This window comes from Poecilia reticulata, chromosome 13, assembly GCF_904066995.2.
Source record: "Poecilia reticulata chromosome 13, P_reticulata-male-v2, whole genome shotgun sequence".
In the NCBI taxonomy this organism is placed as follows: domain Eukaryota; kingdom Metazoa; phylum Chordata; class Actinopteri; order Cyprinodontiformes; family Poeciliidae; genus Poecilia; species Poecilia reticulata.
The window spans coordinates 4,084,871-4,106,044 of NC_088842.1; the positions used below are offsets into that span (position 1 = coordinate 4,084,871).

Consider the following 21,174-nt stretch of genomic DNA (forward strand, 5'->3'; position numbering starts at 1 on the left):
ATCACCCCTTTAATAAGAATTATCATTTTAACTTGTAGAAAACTTGAGCGAATTGCATTTCAAACATAGTGACTTACAAAAATCTTTTATATTTCTTGAGAATTTTTGTCATGTTTATAGACACAAATTAAAATTTTTTTCAGTTAAATGTTTTTATTTTTGATTTTCACACAACACGAAAACAGAAAGGGATTGTAATAATTAATAATAAACAACCAACAAATGACAAAAAATGCAGATGCCATAGTGAAGTATGTGGACAGCCAAAACAGAAAATTGACAAACTAAATTTAAAAAGTGTACAAAAAAGACAATCTAAATAAATAATATATTAATACTATTTAGTTATTTAGATTGTCTTTTTCTAAATAACTAAATATATTAATACTATTTATTTAGTTATTTGTCTTTTTTGTAAGATTACAAAATGATCATGCCACATGGATATGTTAATATGTTAAACATGATGTCTGTACAGCTTTCCCTCAGCAGTGGGATTCTTGAGCTTCATGCAGAACTATCTGTTCGGTTTGATTTTCTCACCAGAGCTCCTCCACGGTTACCTCAAGTCGTCCATTTCCATTTCTCTGATCAGTGCTCCGCTTCAGTGACCTGTCAGTTGAGGCAGGCATCCATATTTTGGTAGGTCTGTGGCGTAGAGGTTGAAACAACTGGATTCATTTTATCAGATATTAAGTCACCAAAATAATCCAAATCTTTCCAGTAGATATGAGTGAAACATCTGTGCATCCAGATCATGAGGAAGGACAAATATCACAGTTATCAGGTCTTTACTTGTAAAATACTCAAAATGTAATTTGCTTCCAGTTCATAAGCACTCATTGCTTTGTCTTGGTCTGTCATGTAAAAGGCCTGCAGCTGTAAGCTAAATGTGGTGTGAATACTTTTGTGGAGAAGCTTTAGTTGTATCTTCTTCAGATACAACTCCTCTCTACTCACCCACACGGTTTAGGTAGTAATTGGGTGGGACCGTATGCTGTTAAATATTTACCTGTGTTTTAGAGCAGCCAATGTGGAACAGGACTAGATCCGGCTTTTTAGTTTCTCTGCAGCAGAAGGTTACTGCCGGCGCTGTGAAACATGGCCTTTCATTCATTGTGCAAATGCATCTGCCAGTTTTTCCTCGGCATGCAGGTAGGAGCACGTTTATCTCAAGCATCTCTGTCTTCTCCCCTTTCGTCAGGTGTGTAACTGTGTATGTGCCGTTCTTCAGATTGTTTGCGGTCTGGACCAGGTGAAGCTCCTGAATCCTCCAGAGGAAGCTCTCCCTGACCATCTCCTGAGAGTTTTCTACTCTTGCGATGGGGCAGCTACCGTACAGCTGGACTGTGTCGTGTTGTTTGAAACTGGCTTAATCTCCACAGTCCATATCAGACGGTGGAATTGTGTCCCCGGCGAACCTGTAATAAGGACCGTGAAGCTGAATCTGCCAGACTGGTTGGTTTACCAAGCAGACAGAATTGTTCTGGAGTCCCACAGGGTGCTGAGTTGTTTTCTCCGAGCCTCTGTCAGATACAGTGGTTCTGATGATACTAAAAGGTTCAAGAGTTCTCAGGATGTGGCGTTCTTTCTGCCCAAGCCCTTCTTCAGTCGCCGTATCAAGCAGCATTGTCTCTGCACTGCGTGGAGTAAAGAGATGTTACAATTAACTCAGCGGTTTTTACAGAAAAAGTGTCCTTTAGAGCAAGGTAAGGTTGACCAGTGAAACTATATTAGATGTTAACTTCTTTATTCAAAGGGAGCGTATTATGTATTGATAGTGGCATTTTATAGCACTATCAAGTTAACTCAAGTTTTAAAAAAATTACATCATGACTTAAAAAAATTGACTTCACAATATGACGCTTTGAAATTGAGCCTTTGTCTCTTTAAGAAACTCTTACTCTTTCTGACACTCCATCTTCAGGAAGTCATAACAACATGGGTCCTCGTGTTGTTTACAACTGCTCTTAGGAGCGTTGGACTTAGAAGTAGTTTGCATGATGAGCCCAGCAGACCTGCAGCTCCACCAGCTGTTAGCTAATTGCTGCCGCTGCTAGTCTAGAGGAGCTGAGTGTGGAGGGGGTGTTTTGTGAGCTGAGAGGTTGGTCTGACTTTCTCAAACATGCATGAAAGAATCAAAGCAATACTCCATCTATGCTTCTGATGAGGGGATAACATAATATAAAGCTAAATTAATAATGAAATTAATACTGACAGCACTGTGGAAGTTACTTGAAACATTAGCCTGTTTTAAATGGCAACTGTTGCATATAAAAACTAATTTTTATCCAACTAAAACTTCTTGTTACCCTTAGAAACCATCCATCTTCTGTCTGCAATCTATGCTTCAACTGGAGAAAGTTTTGGAATAACAAAGGCCCTGAATCCGTACAGGAACGAGCTGCTGGAGCACCTCCGCGTTAAAGCCATCTCTTTACCTTGGTATGACAGTAAAGTTACTGCCCAATTAATTATTCGGTGGATGGAATATGTTACTATGGTTATCTTTGCACTGATCACTATTGTTTTTTTTCTTCCTAGGTGTGAACTTTCTGTGTGGGTATTTGTTAGCAGGTATTGCAAGCAGAGATTGTGTGGACTGTTTCATCACATTGATTCCCATAACAATTATGCCACACCAGCACTTTTTCTAACAAAATCAGGTATCAATAACTTTTCTACATTCTCATATATTCTCAAAAAGCTACAATTTGATGTTGAAAGAGACATCTTTACCGATGTCACACCCTTCCTCATGACCATGTTTGGAATCGCCTTTTGCAGCTTTTCAGTTGAATTTGTACCCCTTTTCCTGAACACAAGATTCCAAAAGTTTAAAGCATACTTTAATGCTCAAATATTAAAATATTTTAACATTTAATATTAAAATATTAAATGTCCTTAATTGTCTCCAATAAAGGACATTACCTTGATGGAGATATTTATTTAAAAATTCAGTATTTATGCCAAATCATTTATTTTATTGACTGGAATGAACACACCACTTGCAGCCTCTTGGTTGATCTCTGAAGTAAATGTTGAACTCTGAAATCTAATCTTACAATCATACTTATATTTTGATGAAATCGTAGATTGTTTTCTGAAGTTTTTATTGCTACTTTCCAGGGATTTTTGATTATGATCCCCAATTTTTTAACCTGTTTGGTTGCCCTATCAGGAATGATTGTCATCCAAACAGGTTGCCAATCAGGTTGACGATTTCTGGAGTGCTATGCTATGACACAACATAGCACTCCAGAAATCATGAACACAAAAATATTTTTCCACCTTGCATCATATAGTTTTATTTTTATATTTTAAGTCTTGCCACTTTCTCAAAGTAAGAAAAAATAAACAAAATTAAAGCTGCATGCAACCTCGAACGGCCCTCGCAGCTCAGTGCCGCTCCGGCCTATTGGCCACCGCGGGGGTTCCAGCACCACTGCCCACCAGCCGCCGCTGACGCACAGCTCCCGCACCCGTCCGCTGTATCGATGCATAGGCGATATGCATCGATACAGTTGCAGCGTTCCCTGATGCACAAAAAATCAGGTGCAGATTGGGCGATGTAACGAGGAGATACAGCTGTTTGATTAACCTAGGGGTAGCAGTGGAGTCAAATTACAATTCAATGGTATTGGGTTGTTTAGCGGTAAATAAAGGTCATGTGTATCCAGTTTGGTGCCAATCGGATGTTCCATGTGTGATTTAGAGACAGTGGTATGCATATGGCGAGGGACTGCAACTCACCATTTGGCCACGCCCACATAGTTCAGCCAGCATTAAGAGAGTTCATCATCATGTCATTTTATGTCAGTTTGCACAGCATTCAACCCATTTGAATCATAGAGTAAAAGTAAGACATCCAGCAGAAACAAACGGGTAACTTCCTGTTGGAGGGGGGCGGGGCTAAGGTGATGTCATCAATTGAACATGTGAATGTGATCAGGACTGGTCTATAATGAGACATGGAAAGTCTGATGCAGCTCTGACCTGGCCCGTGGAACTTATTGCACCTTCATGTTTCATGGAGAAAAGTAAAAGTTTGACATTTAGCCACGCCCACATGCTTTGATGTACGAGACTTCTTTTGATAACTTTTCACCTTCAATGTCTCAAGAGTGTGCTGAGTGAGTTTGAAGTTTGTATCTCAAAAGCTGTAGGAGGAGTTCGATCAGATGCAACGTCTATAAAAAAGAAAAAATAGCGGCTTTGATCTAAAATGACTTCCTGTTGCGTTTGGACCATGGCTCCAAGAGACTTTTTTTTGTACGTCGTGACAAGATACACATCTGTACCAAGTTTCATAATTCTGAGATCAAGCATGGCTTGGGGCTGATCATTTAAATATTCTAGGGCGCGCTGTTGAGACATTAGGCCACGCCCACCAAATATTGCACTGGATTCCTGTCCGGGGTTGGATCATGATCAATCCTAGTGAGTTTGGTGCAGCTGGACTCAAAATTGTGGCATTCAGCGCCAAACGTATGACAACGGCGTTACAGGTCACTTTGTCACAGCGCCACGCCCACTCGCTGCATTGTAACCAGCTGGGGTTGGAATCCACTACACACCAAGATGTCTTCTGTCTGTGTACACAGTTTAATGTTGATTAGGTCAAAGGGGTCAGATAGCGTTGACAGTAAAACCTGAGAACACTTCCTGTTCTCAGGGTGCGTGACTTACGTGACGTCAAAATTTGACCATTGCGTCTTGTAGGGCACCTAATGGTAATCAATCACTGAAAGTTTGGTGCCTCTCTGAGTTTTTGTTTAGGAAATATAACAGTTTCATGTTTCTTGTCAAGTAGGTGAACTTTGACCCCAGGTATCACCCCTTCAGCATACACGAAAAGTCCCCGTTTTGATAACTTTTAATTGGCCATGCCTTATGAACAATCTGACCAAGTTTGAAGCTGATCGATGAAAATCCCTAGGAGGAGTTCGATCAAATGTGAAGGCTGTAAACGGCCAAATGGGGTCAAAATTGGAACTTCAATCCAAAATGACCGAATTCCTGTTTGACTTGCACTGTGACATTAACTGTATTTTCTGTGCGTCTTGGGGAGGTCTACAAGTGTACAAAGTTTCATGTCTCTATGACAAACTAAGGTCAATGGGGAGGGTGTTTTGAAATTTTCTAGGGGGCGCCTCTGAGCCGTTTCTTTTGCGATTTTTGCGTCAACCATAAAATACGTAAATTTTACACAGGATGTATGTGTCTGCCAAGTTTGGTGAGTTTTTGAATATGATAAAGCCCCTAAGAAGCCAATTCATTTGCTCCAAGAAAAATAAAAAATAAGAAACATTTGAAAAACAATAGGCCTTCGCAGCGCTTTCGCTGCTCGGGCCTAATAAAAATGTATGTGTCTTTGCAATGCTAACATTTTTAGATGAAATCATATAGGGCCACCTGTGATTTCAACTTTGACCCTTTTCCTCTGAGATTTTTTTTTGTACTGTAAATATTTACTTTCCTAAATTATTTCTGACTTTGGGAGTTTTAAATTATTTATTTAAATCAGTATTTTAAACAAATAATGATTCTGGTTCTAGTTTGGAACCATTTACACCCAACAAACGTTTATGTACTGATAAAACCTTCCAATAATTTGACACTCGTATTTAGCATCTGTAAACATTTTTTACTTTTTTCATAGTTTTTAGTCCAGCTCTTTTGATTGAAAATTTGAAATGTGTTTGGAATATTTTGCTAGAAATTCAACACATAAAGATCCACTCTCTTTTATTACTAGTCTCTGTTAAAGAAAGGTCCAGGTAGAGGAATAAATAACAGTTTTAATTGAAATAATTTGAACCAACATTCCAACTGGGTCTCATTCTGATGACAGGTCGGCTGCACATTCAGATAAGTGGAGCATCTGAGGAATCCTCTGCGTTTCTCTCCTCGTTCACAGTGCCTTTAAACAAGTGGTGCCAACTCATGTTGATCTTACAGGGAAGAACTGTGAGTGATGTCATGTTGACGCAGCATATTCTTCAATATTTGCATAAGGATAACAATGGAACTAAGGCTGCCATTGTCTTTAGGTCACCGTCTCCATGGCGTTTATGGACAACAAGGAAAGAACAGTTAAATCTTCAGAGTACTTGTAGGTCTACTTTATAATTTAATGACAAATTTATTAAGTGATTCTGCTCATCTTTAACTTTTTTTTAATACACAGGTTGAGACATTCTGCCATGTTTGATGACACAGAGGGATATTTTGTGATTGGTGGAGGGAAATTCATCCGAGGCCTGGAAGGTTATTTTGGACCAGTGGTGTACTACCGCAACAGAGTTCCTCACAGCTTGGTAAATATGCTCTTACAAATTTGTCTCATAAACAAAATGTTCTTTACATATTTGTTAAAAGTGTCACTATGTTGTGACAGTATAATATGAGACAGATAATCTGTGATAAAATCAGGCTCTTGCTCTTCCTCCTCGGTCGGAAACAACCAATCAGAGTCGAGAGGAGGAGGGTCTTAGTGCTGTCAATCACGCTCATGATTGATAGCGGTACACAGAATTACATAATTACACTTGCTGACATGATACAAGTTAACTTTTCAGTTATATTGTTATACAATAGCTTTAATTTAACAGTGAAAGTTTTAAACCTATGCTCTTCTCCCTTATTTTTTACATCCACAGTCTACAGTAGCTGCTCCAGATGTTATAAAAAACATAAACCTGACTGGATGGCTGCAGAGCTGCCAAGAATTCCTTTTTGACATCACCCTCAAGATCAGTGGTTTCACCCTCAAAGCCAAACACCAGAGAAAAGGTGGTAGTGTGTCTTTTTGTCCACCAGATGGCGGTAAACTCTCAATGGAAGAAAACCTGTGAAATCACAGGTTGTAAAATATTGACTGTTTTCATAGGGACTTGTTTGGATGTTTTCCACGACCAGATGGGAAGGGAACCTTCAAATTCCCGGTGTGAGCTTTGGGAGGAGGCAGCAGCTCACAGAAAACTGGCCACAAAACTAGCCAAGTTTCTGGTTTTCAAACATGGTAATAAATGAATTACATAATGCAAATCTGTCTTGACTAGACAGCTTGAGAGCTGTGATGATCTCTTGATTCACTGATTGATATTGATGGGCTATCAAACACCTGCAGGAGGAATAGCAGTCAGCCCATCTGCTGTGGGAAGAGCTCTGTACTCCTTCTCTGTTCAGAAGATGAGTCAAATGGGCAGCAGTGCAGCGGTCAGCAAAGTCTTACCTCTGCTGCTCCAAGCTGGCTGCCTTTCTGATAACCACGCTCTGCACATGTCATCTGTGCTCTACAGCTCTGGTTTGGGAGTCCCCAAAAACCCCATTAAGGTGATTTATTCATTTCTTTTATTCTAGCAGAGGTTGTTTTTCTCTACCAGGGATTAACATGTTCAGTTTATTGCCATGTTTCTGTGTTGGTCACAGGCCTGGCTGCTTGTCCTGCTGGCTGCACAAAGGGATGATCGGCTGGCGCTTCTCCATCTCGGTCATGTTCATCAGCGGGGGCTACATGGTCTGCCCAAAGACCCAGATCTGGCTTATGCCTATTATGCAAATATTGCAAGACAGACCACTTTAGACCGTCATAATCCCACACCACAGCAGGTAATGGATGTTGGAAAGTAGAAACTGAAGGAAAACTCTTATCTCTGTTCTTATATACTGTGCAGTGGTGTCCAAAGTCGGTCCTCAATGGCCGGCATCCTGCATGTTTTAGTTCTCTTAATGCACCTGGATAAAATGATGGCTCAGTAGAAGGTGAGGTCAAGAAGAACATTGACTTGCTGAAAAGGTTGTTACAACCACCAGGGAGAGAACTAAAACATGCAGGATGCCGGCCCTTGAGGACCGACTTTGAGCACCACTGATATAGTGCAAAAGTTTTTTTTTATATTAACCACGGACTGCATTCTTAATGTACTCTCAGGATTATTTTTAGTCATTTATTATGAAATCGTTCTTCTTTTATTTGAGTAAATTTCTGGATTTTCTGCCCACTGAATGAAAAACAAACATGTTTTAACCAAAAATCCACCAGACTCACACCTGCAGTTTTTATTAAGATTTTATAAGTTTTTTTTGTTTTTTTTTTAATTCTTTATTTTTGAGGTATTGAGAAGATTACAAAAGCACAGTTTCAGTCTGTGATCCGATACATTTCTTCTCCTTACATTTTCATTTATGAAAGCAATACCAAACAAACAAAAAACAACAGAAAGCAAACAAAGCAAAAAAAAAAAAGGGGGGGAGAGAACAAGGGGGTATTGTTTTGGAGAGACATTCTTTTATGTATATAACTAAGTGTATTATATTGAGAATAGACACTTCCTGAAGTATTAAGCCTTTCTTTTTAATTTCTAATCAATTTACTGCATATTGTGTTTGGTTGACATATGACATCCATTTGGACCACAAGATGATAAATTTATTCATTTGATAACGAATTAGAAATGTTAACCTTTCCATCTGATAGATTTCGTTAACACATTCCATCCATTCTTCTACAGTAGGAGGCTCAGGAAGAAGCCAGCGTCTGGTGACAGTTTTTTTACATGCTGTGATTAATATTTGAAACAGATATTTTGCATTGTTAGGTAGGTATTCTGTGTCACCTAGAACAAGAATATTAAATTTAAAAGGTATTTTTATATTCAAGATATTTTCCAGATTTTTGTGTATTTCTACCCAATAATGTCTTATAATTGTACAGTCCCAGAATATATGCCAGTGGTTGGGTTCTGCGTCTCCGCATTGCCTCCAGCACTTAGGCTCCCCCCTGGTATGAGAGATTTTCTGTTTCGGTGTTTTAAAAAATCTAAGTAAGCATTTCCAGTTAAATTCTCTCCATGAGTACGAATTGGTACATCTCCAAACTGTCATGCAGTAACTATGCCACTTTTCTTCTGATATTTCTATTTTACTTTCCTTTTCCCATTTTGTTTTCACATATAGAGAAGAATGTGTTTTTTTACTCATAAGCCCCTTATATAACCGTGAGATAATACCTTTTTTGGATTTGGCCTGATAAGTCGTTAGTATTTCTTTAAGCACTGGTTCCTGTTCATCTATATGTCTAATAACTTCCTGATTAAGATAATGGCGTATTTGTAAATATTTATAAAAATCCTGTTTCCCCAGGTTATAACTAGTTTTAAGTGTTTGAAAGTCTTTTACTTGTCCTTTATCCATTAATGAGAAATGTGTTGTTATGCCTTTAGATGTCCAACTACGGAATCCTGTGTCTGTTTGATTTGGTTTAAAGTCAGGATCGTAAGCACACCATCTTATAATTCTTAGCGCATCATGTAGTTTATATTCCTGTTTAACATCTGTCCAGATTTTTAATTGGGATCTTATCCAAGGATTTTCATTTTGGAGTTTAATCTGTCCTACATCTTTATTCCCCAAGACTGCCTGTAACGGGGTGTCTGGGGACAGAGCCAATTCGATATCCTTCCATCGGGCCTTATAGTTTTTATTACATAGGTTTATCAGTGGTTTAATTTGAGCCGAATAGAAGTAGTTCTTTAAATGTGGTACATTCATGCCCCCTTTTTCTTTTGAAAGCTGTAGTGTTTTAAATCTAATTCTCGGCTTTTTTCCATGCCATATGAATCTGGAAAGCATTGTGTCCCACTCTACAAATTGCTTTTTAGTAATTTCTACTGGTAGGGCTTGAAACAAGAAAATAAATCTTGGTAGTAGGTTCATTTTGATAGCTTCAATTCTTTGGGTTAAACTCATGAAAGGGGTGACAGTCCATCGCTGAATATCTGATTTAACTTTGGTCAGAAGATCCTCATAATTACACTTGGCTATAGTGGTTGTATCTCTGGGGATAAGAACCCCGAGGTATTTCAATACCGTTTGGTCCCATTTAAGTTTTCCAGTACGCAAATAATTTGGTGGATTATAAGTAAATGTCAATATCTGTGTTTTTTTCACATTCAGTTTATATCCTGCAAATTCACCAAAGCTGCTCAAACTCTGAAATAATGTAGGCAGTGAAGTGTTTGGTTCGCTTATGTATACCAACACGTCATCTGCATATAGCGCCACTTTGTGTGCATCACCAGAAATGTTTATACCTTTGATATTTTCAGTTTGTCGTATTAGTTGGGCTAACGGTTCTATATAGAGGGCAAATAGTAAAGGAGAGAGTCCACATCCTTGTCTCGTTCCACGCTCTAATTCAAAGGTATTTGACAGATATCCATTGATTTTTATCCGTGCCAGTGGTTTTGTGTATAGTGACCTGATTATGTCAATAAAATTGGAGTGGAAACCAAACTTCTCAAGTACTTTATATAGAAAATCCCAGCTTACTGTATCGAAAGCTTTTTCAGCGTCAAGGCTGATCACTGCAGCCGGTGTTTGGCATTTTTGAATGTGGTTCAGGATATGCAGTGTACGACGTATATTATCATGGGTTTGTCTCTGTGGGATAAAACCGGTCTGATCTGTATGGATAAGTTCTGGGAGTATATCTTGTATTCTCCTTGAGAGAATTGATGTAAATAGCTTATAATCAATATTAAGAACAGAGATAGGTCTGTAAGAACTGCAGCTGAGATGGTCCTTTCCTTCTTTTGGAATGACCGATATTGTAGCCTGTTTCCATGTTGGTGGCATTTTACCCTCTTTCAGAGCGATATTAAAAATTTGAAGGAGGAACGGTGATAACTCTAACTTAAATTGCTTGTACCATTCGGATGGAAATCCGTCTGGACCGGGAGATTTGTTTGTTTTAAGCTTTGTAATGGCGCAAGAGAGCTCAAGCTCTGTAATGTCAGCCATTAACCTTTGATTTTGATCATCTGACAGAACAGGTAGGTTAAGTTGTTCAAGAAATTGTTTAATTTGCTGCCCATCTTTTAAGTTTGGTTGTGTGTATAATTGTTTATAGTAAGTTTGGAAAGCTTGTTGGATTTCATTTTGTTTATACACACACCTCTCAGAATTTGGGTCCCTTATTTTGTATATCGTGTTATCTGCTTGTTGTTTTTGCAATTTTCTCCCCAAGAGTTTAGCAAATTTGGCGCCTGATTCATAATATCTTTGTTTAGTATAGATCATCTTTTTTTGTATTTCTTGGAGATACATTGCATTAAGTTTATTTCTTAATATTTTAAGCTTTATACTATGTTCTGGTTTTAATTCTTTCTTATGTTTTGTCTCAACCTCTTTTATTTCATTATTTAATTCTGATAGTTTTAATTGGTTTGCTCTCTTTTTTTGGACACAAAAAGATATAATTTTACCCCTCATAACTGCTTTTAGTGCATCCCAAACTATTTCTGGACTAACCTCTCCGTTATTGTTTTCTTTTAAAAATGTATTTATGTCAAATTTGATTAGTTTCGTAAATTGGAGGTCATTCAGTACACTCGTATTTAATCTCCATTGTGAATTTTTAGGGTCCTCGTCTAATTTTAAAGTTAATAATAAGGGGGCATGATCAGAGAGGTCAATGTTGCCTATCTCACAGTTACAAATCCTATGACAATCTCTTTTAAAAGTAAAGAAATAATCTATTCTAGAGTATACCGTATGTGCATGAGAGAAATGAGTGTAGTCTCGGCTAGTTGGATATAAACTCCTCCAGATATCTATAACGCCGTATTCTGACATTAGAATTTTAATCTTTTTTTGTAAAGCTGTTTGGGGAATTTGTTTTGAAGAGTCCAGCCATGGATTAAGTCTTATATTCCAGTCTCCTCCGCAAATAAGTATACCCGTTGATTGTCCCATTAAATCAAATAGTTTTCTATAAAATGAAAAGTCACTGGCAGGTGGAACGTATACATTACATAGCGATATATTGATTCCATCTATTCTACCTGTAATTAATGAATATCTCCCTTCTTTGTCATTTGTTTCAGAAATGAGTTCAAATGAAACTCTCTGTGATATTAATGTGGCTACGCCCCGTCTATGACCAGATTTATACGATGAGTAATATATTTTGGTGAAGCCCATCCTTTTTAATTTTTCATGTTCCCCAGATGTAAGATGTGTCTCTTGCAACATAACTATCTGTACATTTTCTTTCTTCATTTTAGCTAATATCTTATTTCTCTTCATGGGGTTAAGAACCCCATTTACGTTAAATGATGCTAATTTTAAGGTTTGCCTATCCGTCATGGTTGCCTATATTTCCTTCAGAAAGTGTCTCATCATTGAACAAAACCATATATCTTTTTCCAATACTAAAAAATAAGATGTACCCCCACAACAATAACAGTGAAACATGAACGTAACAAAAATATAATAAAGTCTTTAACAGAAGGTTTGCTTCCAGAACAGAGGTTCTAAAGAACTGAACCTTAAAGGAGCTGAAGATGTTAGTGCTCCAGTCGGGGCAAAGCCCACTCATTATATATGGTGGGGCCCCCTGAGGTGAGTGCAAAAGTTTTTATATTAAATTATACTGTAAAGCAGTGGTTCTTAACCTGGGTTCGATCGAACCCCAGGGGTTCGATGAGTTGGTCTCAGGGTTTTGGTGGAGCCTCTGCCGTGGAGGTAAAGACACACTTGTGTAAAGTCGTGATGACGCACCCCGCTTTGCCATCACTTGCTGCAGAGGATCACGTTACATTGCTTAGCCAATCAGTGCTGCGGAGGAGCAAGGAGTTCCACTCTCAGCATGGATTTGAACTTGTGTCTTTAATTACTTCAGCAAAGCTCACAGTTTTTACCAAATTCTGTAGCTTTAGGTGTATTTCTAAATCTGCTCCTTAGTCGCATCTTTTCGGGGTTGTCTATAGTGCCATGGGGGTGGTAACACAACTAATATAATTACATTACTAAGTCAGAATACCGCAAAGTCTTTATTATTTATTATTAATTTTTCATTCTCTTAAGAATGTAGAGCTAATTAAATAATCTAAACAAGACCTTAAAGTGCTTCCAGTTTCTCTCGATGGCCAAACTGCTGAAACTGTGGCAAATTTTAAATACCTTGGGTCGTTCCTAGACAGTCAGCTCAACTTTGCTGAAAACACTGACTATATTTTGAAGAACTGTTCTCAGAGACTCTACTGTTTAAGAAGGCTTAGTGATCATGGAGTGACCCGACTCTAGTTGGGTCACCCCTATGTCTTGAATTTGGGTTAAAAAAATCATATTGTTTTTATCACTACAGAAGGGTTCAGTGAATGCGCATATGAAACTGGTGGGTTCGGTACCTCAAAAAAGGTTAAGAACTACTGCTGTAAAGTATTTTTGGTATGTCTCTCTCAGATTTGGTGGTTCTTGTGGGAAAGACGGTGAGACTTTGCATAGACAAGCCTCACCGTCTTTCACCCTTCAACTAATTCAATTTCAAGCAGTTATCAAAAGCAGGTAACTTAGTCACCTAGTCCTCAGCAGCCCAAGCCCTCACTTTAATAAAATAATGAACTACGTAATTTTTTCCAAACATGATTTTTTTTAAAAACCTAAATCATCTTTTGGCAAAAGATGACCCATAGGCCATTATTTTAAGAAGGCGACTGAAACACCTCCACTGCACATGCATACAAGCAGAAGTATGCAGATACTTGACCAATACCTGCATACTGTCCCCTGACCGATATCTTATCAGTCAGGGGAAAACTGACAGATAAGCAGTGGTGGAGAAAGTACTAAAAAAATTTACTTAAGTTAAAGTACAAATACACAGACAAAAATGTACTCAAAGTAATAGTACCACATTAAAATTTTACTTAAGTAAAAGTAAATAAGTACTGGCTTTTAAAAATACTAAAGTATTAAAAGTAATCCAACCTAATCGCTAATATCATTAAGTGTACCGATCGTATTTAATTTTAATACATCAGAAATGTGCCATTTTAATGAACAATTAAACTGTTGTTCATTAACATGAACAACAGTTTAATTGTTGAACCAAGGAGTCACGTAGCAGAGTTGTAGTCTAGAGCAGTGGTCCTCAACCTTTGTAGTACCGCGGACCGTCAAGACTCGGACATTTTGCTGCGGCCCGGGGGCAGGGCGGGGCGTGAACCATCAGATAAGGCTTCTGCATGTTGATGTTCCCGCTAAATCCTGAATATACCCAATTTGGTTGTCTTGGCCCTTTTATCGCAGCTTGTGGGGTTTTCCCTGATTTTAAACGAGAATACAACCTGCTGAATGTGACAGGTAGCCAATCAGAAAGCGCAGTGACGTAAGAACAGAGGGGAATCCCAAACAGCTGACATATCGCTCAACTGTGAGTCCGATGGATATCGGAGATATGTGGAAATATTTATTATTATATGTAAAGGTCATTATTATATATGTTTATTATGTTTATTCAGTTAAAAATGTTAACTATGGAAAAACATATTCACCTCCAAATCATAGTGCAGCAAATAGAGCAGCGGCTCCCGTCGTCTTTTATCCACCCTATTTTCTTTTTGTTACATCTTTTATCTCTTAAAATGACTCCACAAACTATCACTATTGCTTCTATATCGTCATCTGTGTTTGGTTATTCTAAATTCCCATATGCTATGTTGGGAGTTTTGTGGATTTTCTTCTGGAATCAGGATGTTTGTGACTGGAATTGGTTCGTGTTGCTCCTGCCGTGTGGCTGGAGATACGAACCAATCGAACCTGTTGTACTTTTATCAGCTCTGTGGTCACAGAGATTTGGAGAATCGACCGACAATTCTTAAATCTTGCCGTCTAAACCAGACTTAAAACTCACAAGCTCTACTCATCTCCTCTCGACCACTGCCCAAACGCTCTCTGACTCTCGTTGCTATGGTAACATTTACATACCTCTTCAAAATAATATACAGATGCGCCACAAAAACGAACATTTTACTTTCGTGAAAACTTTAACTCACGATAATGATTAACGGGAGCCCTGAGCTTGTTTCTCTGCAACGAGACATCTGGGAATTATGAGAGAGAATAACACCCTTAGTGTTGCTTATATGCACAGCCTGCTTGGTCTCTAAGTGGCAAAGCAGGTTGAAGCTTCATTGCCTCATTAGCAGCTGGTCGCCGCATGTTACTCAGAGCGGGTTTGTTATGTGAGACTCACCTACCGGTCCGGGATAAATCCATTCTCCTGTCTCTTCTCTGGGCCTTTTCCCCTTTGCAAAGAAACTTTCCAAAGACATCTGATCTGTTTCTTACTCATTTTGCTGCTTGTGGGCTCAGTGTTGGCGCGCAAGTAACCGAGAGAATCTGGTTAAAGGTTTTTCAAAATAAAAGATCCTCCAGACTCAAATAATACATAAAATGGAAATATTTAATTATTTCTTGCGCGACCCGGTACCAATTGGTCCACGGACCGGTACCGGTCCACGGACCGGGGGTTGGGGACCACTGGTCTAGACCACCGAACCCGAGACCAAATCAAGACCAAGACCAGCACCCCGTGCTACTTGACACAATAAAATTAAGTGCACCTATCAAAATTGCTTCTCAAATTGATCTGAAAGATCCACATTCCCATAAAAACACCTAGATATTAGACAGTTAGAGCTGAAATAAATTTTACTAGTATCAATTCAAACTCTTCTTCATTCTGTTTTGCTTTCATCTCTGTGCCACAATCCGCAGAGGTCTCCTGCCATCCCTAAAAAAAATCACACCCCGGGCGGTTGCCTATATTGCCAATGTCAGAAACCACAACTGTGGGCACCGTTAAACATAGCAATTAACGGTAAACAACGCTCAACTATGAACACTGTCCAAGGTGCAATAAGCAAAAAGTAACCAAGCAGAAGGAGCACCGTGACTGTTTTCATCCTCCCTCCTGCTGCCAACGTCTGCCACCATGACAGGTGACGAAAACAAAGAGCAATGAGCATGCTCTGCGTTCTTACGTTCTTGTTTTATTTATTCGCCAATTAAATATATATATATATATATATATTTTTTTTTATGAAATAAAATGGCTACTGCAGTGTACGCAGAGCATAACAGGAACAAAGAACGGCTCTCAGTGAGGCTTCAGTCCTATCCGAAGAATAAGCAGTTCCTGAATATCATATTACTATATTGCACTTTGGTCTCTGCGTTGTCCCATATATGCGACACCTCAGTCAACACCTCCACACAATAATTCAGCACATGAGTGACAACTTTTTTTCATCGCAGATGCAACATGTGTCTTTGTACAGCTAGCTTTGCTAGCATCGCGTCCACGGAGCTTACCTTTCTTTAAGCTTTCCTTCCAAGTGACACTAAAAGTTGGACAAAGTCCCCACCGTCTGTGAAAGCGAAGCGCTGCTGAATTTACATGTCGTCATATCTTATGATTTTTGCAACGCTATTATATTACTGACGATTAGACAGACATCTTCTCCCGGTCAGAGAAAACCATTGCACATTTCTTGGAGCTCCGTGTGCGAGTAAAGGGGGAGGCGATGGGTGACAATAGACACGGAAGTCATTTATTGCTCGGATTTTACGGCGCTACCTTAAGTTATGTCTTGGACACTCGGGTGAAGAGAGGTGCGGAGCTGTCCACTGACCACTACCTGGTGGTGAGTTGGCTCCCGTGCTGGGGGAGGAAGCCGGTCAGACCTGGCAGGTCCAAACGTGTAGTGAGGGTCAGTGCAGCACCAACACTGTTTATAGTGCGGATGGTGTGCTACTGACCTCAACTCGGGATGTTGTGGGCCGGTGGGCGGAATACTTCGAAGACCTCCTCAATCCCACCAACATGCCTTCTGTTGAGGAAGCTGAGCCTGGGGACTCTGGGTTGGGCTCTCCAATCTCTGGGGACGAGGTCGCCAAGGTGGTCAAAAAGCTCCTCGGTGGCAGGGCCCCGGGGGTGGATGAGATCCGCCCGGAGTTCCTTAAGGCTCTGCATGTTGTAGGGTTGTGTTGGCTCATGCGACTCTGCAATATTGCATGGACATCGTGGGCAGTTCCCCTGAATTGGCAGACTGGGGTGGTGGTCCCCTTGTTCAAAAAGGAGGACCGGACGGTATGCTCCATTTACAGAGGGGTCACACTCTTAAGCTTCCCTGGTAGGTTTATTCAGGGGTCCTGGAGAGGAGGGTCCGTCAGATAGTCGAACCTCGGATTCAGGAAGAGCAGTGTGGTTTTCGTCCTGGTCGTGGAACACTGGACCAGCTCTACACCCTCAGCAGGGTCCTGGAGGGTGCATGGGAGTTTGCCCAACCAGTCTACATGTGTTTTGTGGACTTGGAGAAGGCGTTCGACCGTGTCCCCAGGGGGTGCCTATGGGGGGTTCTTCAGGAGTATGGGGTACCGGGCCCTTTGATACGCGCTGTCAGGTCCCTGTATGACCGGTGTCAGAGTCTGGTCCGCATTGCCCGCACTAAGTTGGGCTCGTTTCCAGTGAGAGATGGACTATGCCAAGGCTGCCCTTTGTCACCGATTCTGTTCATTACTTTCATGGACAGAATTTCTAGGCGCAGCCGAGGTGTTGAGGGGATCCGTTTTGGTGGCCTTAGGATTGCATCTCTGCTTTTTGCAGATGATGTGGTCCTGTTGGTTTCATCAGATCGTGATCTGCAGCTCTCGCTGGAGCGGTTCGCAGCCGAGTGTGAAGCGGCAGGGATGGGGCTCAGTGCCTCCAAATCCGAGGCCATGGTCTTGAGCCGGAAAAGGGTAGAGTGCCTTCTCCGGGTCAGGGGGTCGTCCTACCTCAAGTGGACGACCCCCCTAAAAAAACTTTTTAGATTTGTACTTGTAAAGTATTTTTAAAAGAGCAGATCAAACTTTTATTATTAAAAGAGCAGATCAAACTATAAAAAAAGTTTGCTGTTTTATTGTGGCTGAAAACATGGAGAAGTCCAAGTGGCGTGAACACTTGCAGGGTTCTGCGTCTCATTGTTCTGACATGTGAGCTGAGGCAGAATATGCTTCTAAAAATTTCCTTTCACTGAGAGATCAGCATCCAGTTTAATGTCATCAATATGATTCCTGCACTGTGCTCTGTAATATAGGAGAGATTGCTGTTTGATAAAGAGGGTGTTTGGAACAGTTCTTCATGTTTAATTAATTAGAATTGCCCATATTGCAGCGTTTTGTGGAAGAAACTGTTGAAAAGAAAATCAAAGTGTTTCACCTTAACAGGTCTTCTGCTTTTCATTTCCTTTTGAGACGTTTGTGGAGGCTGTATATCTGAACGACGAAGAGGCTTTGAACCGTCAGACCAGTGAGGACCATCACATCTTTCAGTGGCTGAAGCTTCAAGCCCGCAGAGGGGCAGCTGACGCTGAGGTACATGGCTTTTACCTGGCCCTGTTCTTTTAGGCATCGGAGGGAGTTCATTTAGATTTTTGTGAGGATGTAGGCAATCTGCGAGGCTTTGATCTTTTCAGTGATATGGAGATCAGGGGTGGACTGTGCCCACCACCATCATTTGCACACGATTCCCCACTTTCTTCTTGCTGCTGCTGAATCTTTTATTCATCTAGCTGCATGTGTGAGATTTCTGTCATGCTCCAGAAATAACCAAAAGTTACGACAGCAAATCAGGGCTATTGTAGATAGAAAAAATGTGGGAGTTGAGGGGAGAAAATTTTCACCAAAAATATCAAAAATCTTCTAGAAAACAATTTATGAGTTTCAAAAGTCACAAATTTGATAGAAAATCTCAGAAATTTAGAGATTAATTACAAAAACTTTCTGGGAAGATATATATTTATGTTTTTATTTTGGTATTTCAAAAGTCGAAAATTTGATAGAAAAATCTGAGAAATTTTGAGATTAGTCTCAGAAATTTCCTAGAAAAAACAAAGAATGTTCAAGTTTCAAAAGTCAACAATTTGATTAAAAAACCTTACCAATTATCCAACTTTTGAAACTCAGAAAATGTCCAAAAGGCTAACATATTTCATTTTTGAAAGTTTTTGAAAATGTCCACGTTTTTTTCTAGAAAATTTCTGAGATTAATCTAAACATTTCTCTAAATTCCTTTGGCTGAAATGTACTATTTTTTCTATCAATTTCATCATAAATTCAAGCAGAAGTACTGCCATCTGTATTTCTACAGTTAGCAGCAGGATGACTGGGAGGAATCAGAGGGGCTCGATTTTATTATTTAAATTTTTTTTTTTCAAATTATCTATCTTATATTGTACTTCCGGAACATAGTGACAGTTTTAACAAACATGAAAAACATATTCTTGCAAAAGTTATCAACTACAGCTTCGAAGACGGAGTCAAACATTTACAAAAAATAACCGTTGTCCTGCAGCAAGCTCTCGCCCGGATGCTCTTCTGGGGTCAGCAAGGATTGTCTCCAAACATTGAAGAGGCTGTGAAGCATTACAGAAGAGGAGCCGTTCAGCTGGAGGACCCAGTGTCAATGTATGACTATGCAATAGTACTACTGCTGGTAAGATTTAAATATGTATACATTAAAAATGCTGGCTTTTTTGTTTTAAAGAATAGTGATCTTCTTATAGCAGGTTGTTTTTCTTTGTAGGGTCAAGGAGTTGAGAAGGACATTCCAAAAGGTGTCACATTCCTCAAGAAAGCAATGGAGCAGGTTTTATATAATTATGTTTTAATTACCCATTTTTAATGGCAATGTAGTGATTAGCATGTTAATAGCTATAAATCTATTCAATGTTCACACTCACCATGTTTTATTTTACAATGCTTCCATCAGGGTTTTGTTCCTGCAGTCAACGCCCTGGCCTGGTACTATGAGCAGTTTGAGAAGGATTACCAGCAGGCGGTGGCGTTGTGGGAAAAGGCTGATCTCCTTGGTTCTCCAGACGCCCCGTTGAACCTCGGTATCTTGTACTCACAGGGCCTGTATCCAGGAAAACCTTTTGACCAGGTTCGCAAATATGCCAAGGGATACTTTCCTTGTACTCTAATATAAAAGCTTCAGATCATTCAGTGGGGAATAATTTATATGTCCATCAGCATGTGGCCTACAAGTACTACCTGAAGTCTGCAGAACGAGGACAGTTGCGCGCAGCGGTTTTCCTAGCTGACGTCTGGGCCACAGGGATTCCCGGATACGTCGAGAGACGTCCATCAGATGCCGTTTCGTTAGCTACTTCCACTTTTTTTTAATCACACTTCATGCACGCCTCTGTGCATCACCACTGTTTACGTTTGCACATGTTTGACTTGCTGACGGTGTTCTCCAACAACTTGTAGCTGGGTGAAGTGGATAGCTGAGCAGAACGGTTACTTGGGCAGTGTCCTACGCAAAGCGCTGGACTCCTACCTGAAGAGCGACACGTACGTTCTCCTCTTTTCAAACTCGACACGTCAAACATGTATTTAAACCAAAATAACATTTTGTTTATCAAACAGGTTCATATCTCTGGTATTTTATATGATGGCAGCTGAATCGGGGTATTCTCCTGCACAGTTCAATGTGGCGTACCTTTGTGACCAAAATGCGGTGAGTTGTATCTCTTATATGTATAATGTAGATTTTAAAATTGAGTCATGATTGAAATTTTTTTCTGTTCTAGGCTGGTTTCCTGGATCCCGCTTATGCTACACATTGCATGTGGCGATATTACAATCTCACAATCCAGAGTCAGAAACCAAACTCTTATGGTGCGTCACCACCTTTATGTTCAATCGTTTCTAGACCATTTCCTGTAACTGACCTGCATTCTTGTTCTTCCTCCAGCCTTTATAAGGATGGGTGACCTGTTGTATGAAGGGTCAGACAGCAAGGAGAAAGACCTCTCCTCTGCTGCACACATGTATTCACTGGCGGCCTTAAGGAACAACCCACAGGTCTTGTTTTTGACTGTTTTTTTTTTTTTTCATTTTGTGTTTTTTTTCTTTAAACTTGTGAATATTTCCGTTTTAAGTTGTACTTTTAATCTCTTTTAAGGGTTGGTACAACCTTGGCTTGCTTGCTGAGGACAGGCTGCCGCTTCCCGTACTGATTGAGCTTGGCCTGTCTGAGCTGTACCTGGCAGACAAGAATTTGCTTCTCAGCACATTGTACAAAAGGTTAGCAAAAGCTAATAAACATGTATTTGTCACATTAAAGTTATTTTAAAAGTGTATTTTTCCTCCTTTCAGATGCAGAGACTCAGACAATGCAGATCCGTATTTACCTTGCAGCCTCGCTCTGTTCAAAGTGTTTTTGCGATCATTTGAAAAGCGCTACGTTGCTGCAGTCGTTAAGGTTGGTTCAATCTGCTAATGACATGAAACTTGATCCGTTTACAGCAAGTTGCCATGTTGCATTTTAAAATG

At 39.8% G+C, this 21,174-nt stretch overlaps 1 protein-coding gene across 2 annotated transcripts in view; it reads left to right on the forward strand.

Annotated features, from left to right (window-relative positions):
• Positions 1-151: 151 nt before the first annotated feature.
• Positions 152-21,174, forward strand: part of LOC103474117 (protein sel-1 homolog 3) — a 36,326-nt gene continuing 15,303 nt past the window's right edge. The window contains exons 1-22 of one of the 2 annotated variants that reach the window (XM_081614975.1): positions 152-1,155; positions 1,235-1,709; positions 2,319-2,445; positions 2,545-2,666; positions 5,855-5,970; positions 6,054-6,115; positions 6,191-6,320; positions 6,663-6,795; positions 6,893-7,024; positions 7,133-7,338; positions 7,435-7,614; positions 18,061-18,207; positions 19,187-19,327; positions 19,418-19,480; positions 19,604-19,777; positions 19,867-19,994; positions 20,107-20,190; positions 20,266-20,356; positions 20,430-20,517; positions 20,594-20,703; positions 20,804-20,925; positions 20,998-21,103. In XM_081614975.1, coding sequence (XP_081471101.1) covers positions 1,102-1,155; positions 1,235-1,709; positions 2,319-2,445; positions 2,545-2,666; positions 5,855-5,970; positions 6,054-6,115; positions 6,191-6,320; positions 6,663-6,795; positions 6,893-7,024; positions 7,133-7,338; positions 7,435-7,614; positions 18,061-18,207; positions 19,187-19,327; positions 19,418-19,480; positions 19,604-19,777; positions 19,867-19,994; positions 20,107-20,190; positions 20,266-20,356; positions 20,430-20,517; positions 20,594-20,703; positions 20,804-20,925; positions 20,998-21,103 — 2,991 coding nt within the window. In that variant the 5' untranslated portion in view covers positions 152-1,101. The remainder of the gene's footprint in view (positions 1,156-1,234; positions 1,710-2,318; positions 2,446-2,544; positions 2,667-5,854; positions 5,971-6,053; positions 6,116-6,190; positions 6,321-6,662; positions 6,796-6,892; positions 7,025-7,132; positions 7,339-7,434; positions 7,615-18,060; positions 18,208-19,186; positions 19,328-19,417; positions 19,481-19,603; positions 19,778-19,866; positions 19,995-20,106; positions 20,191-20,265; positions 20,357-20,429; positions 20,518-20,593; positions 20,704-20,803; positions 20,926-20,997; positions 21,104-21,174) is intronic. The other variant, XM_081614976.1, reaches the window with a different exon arrangement.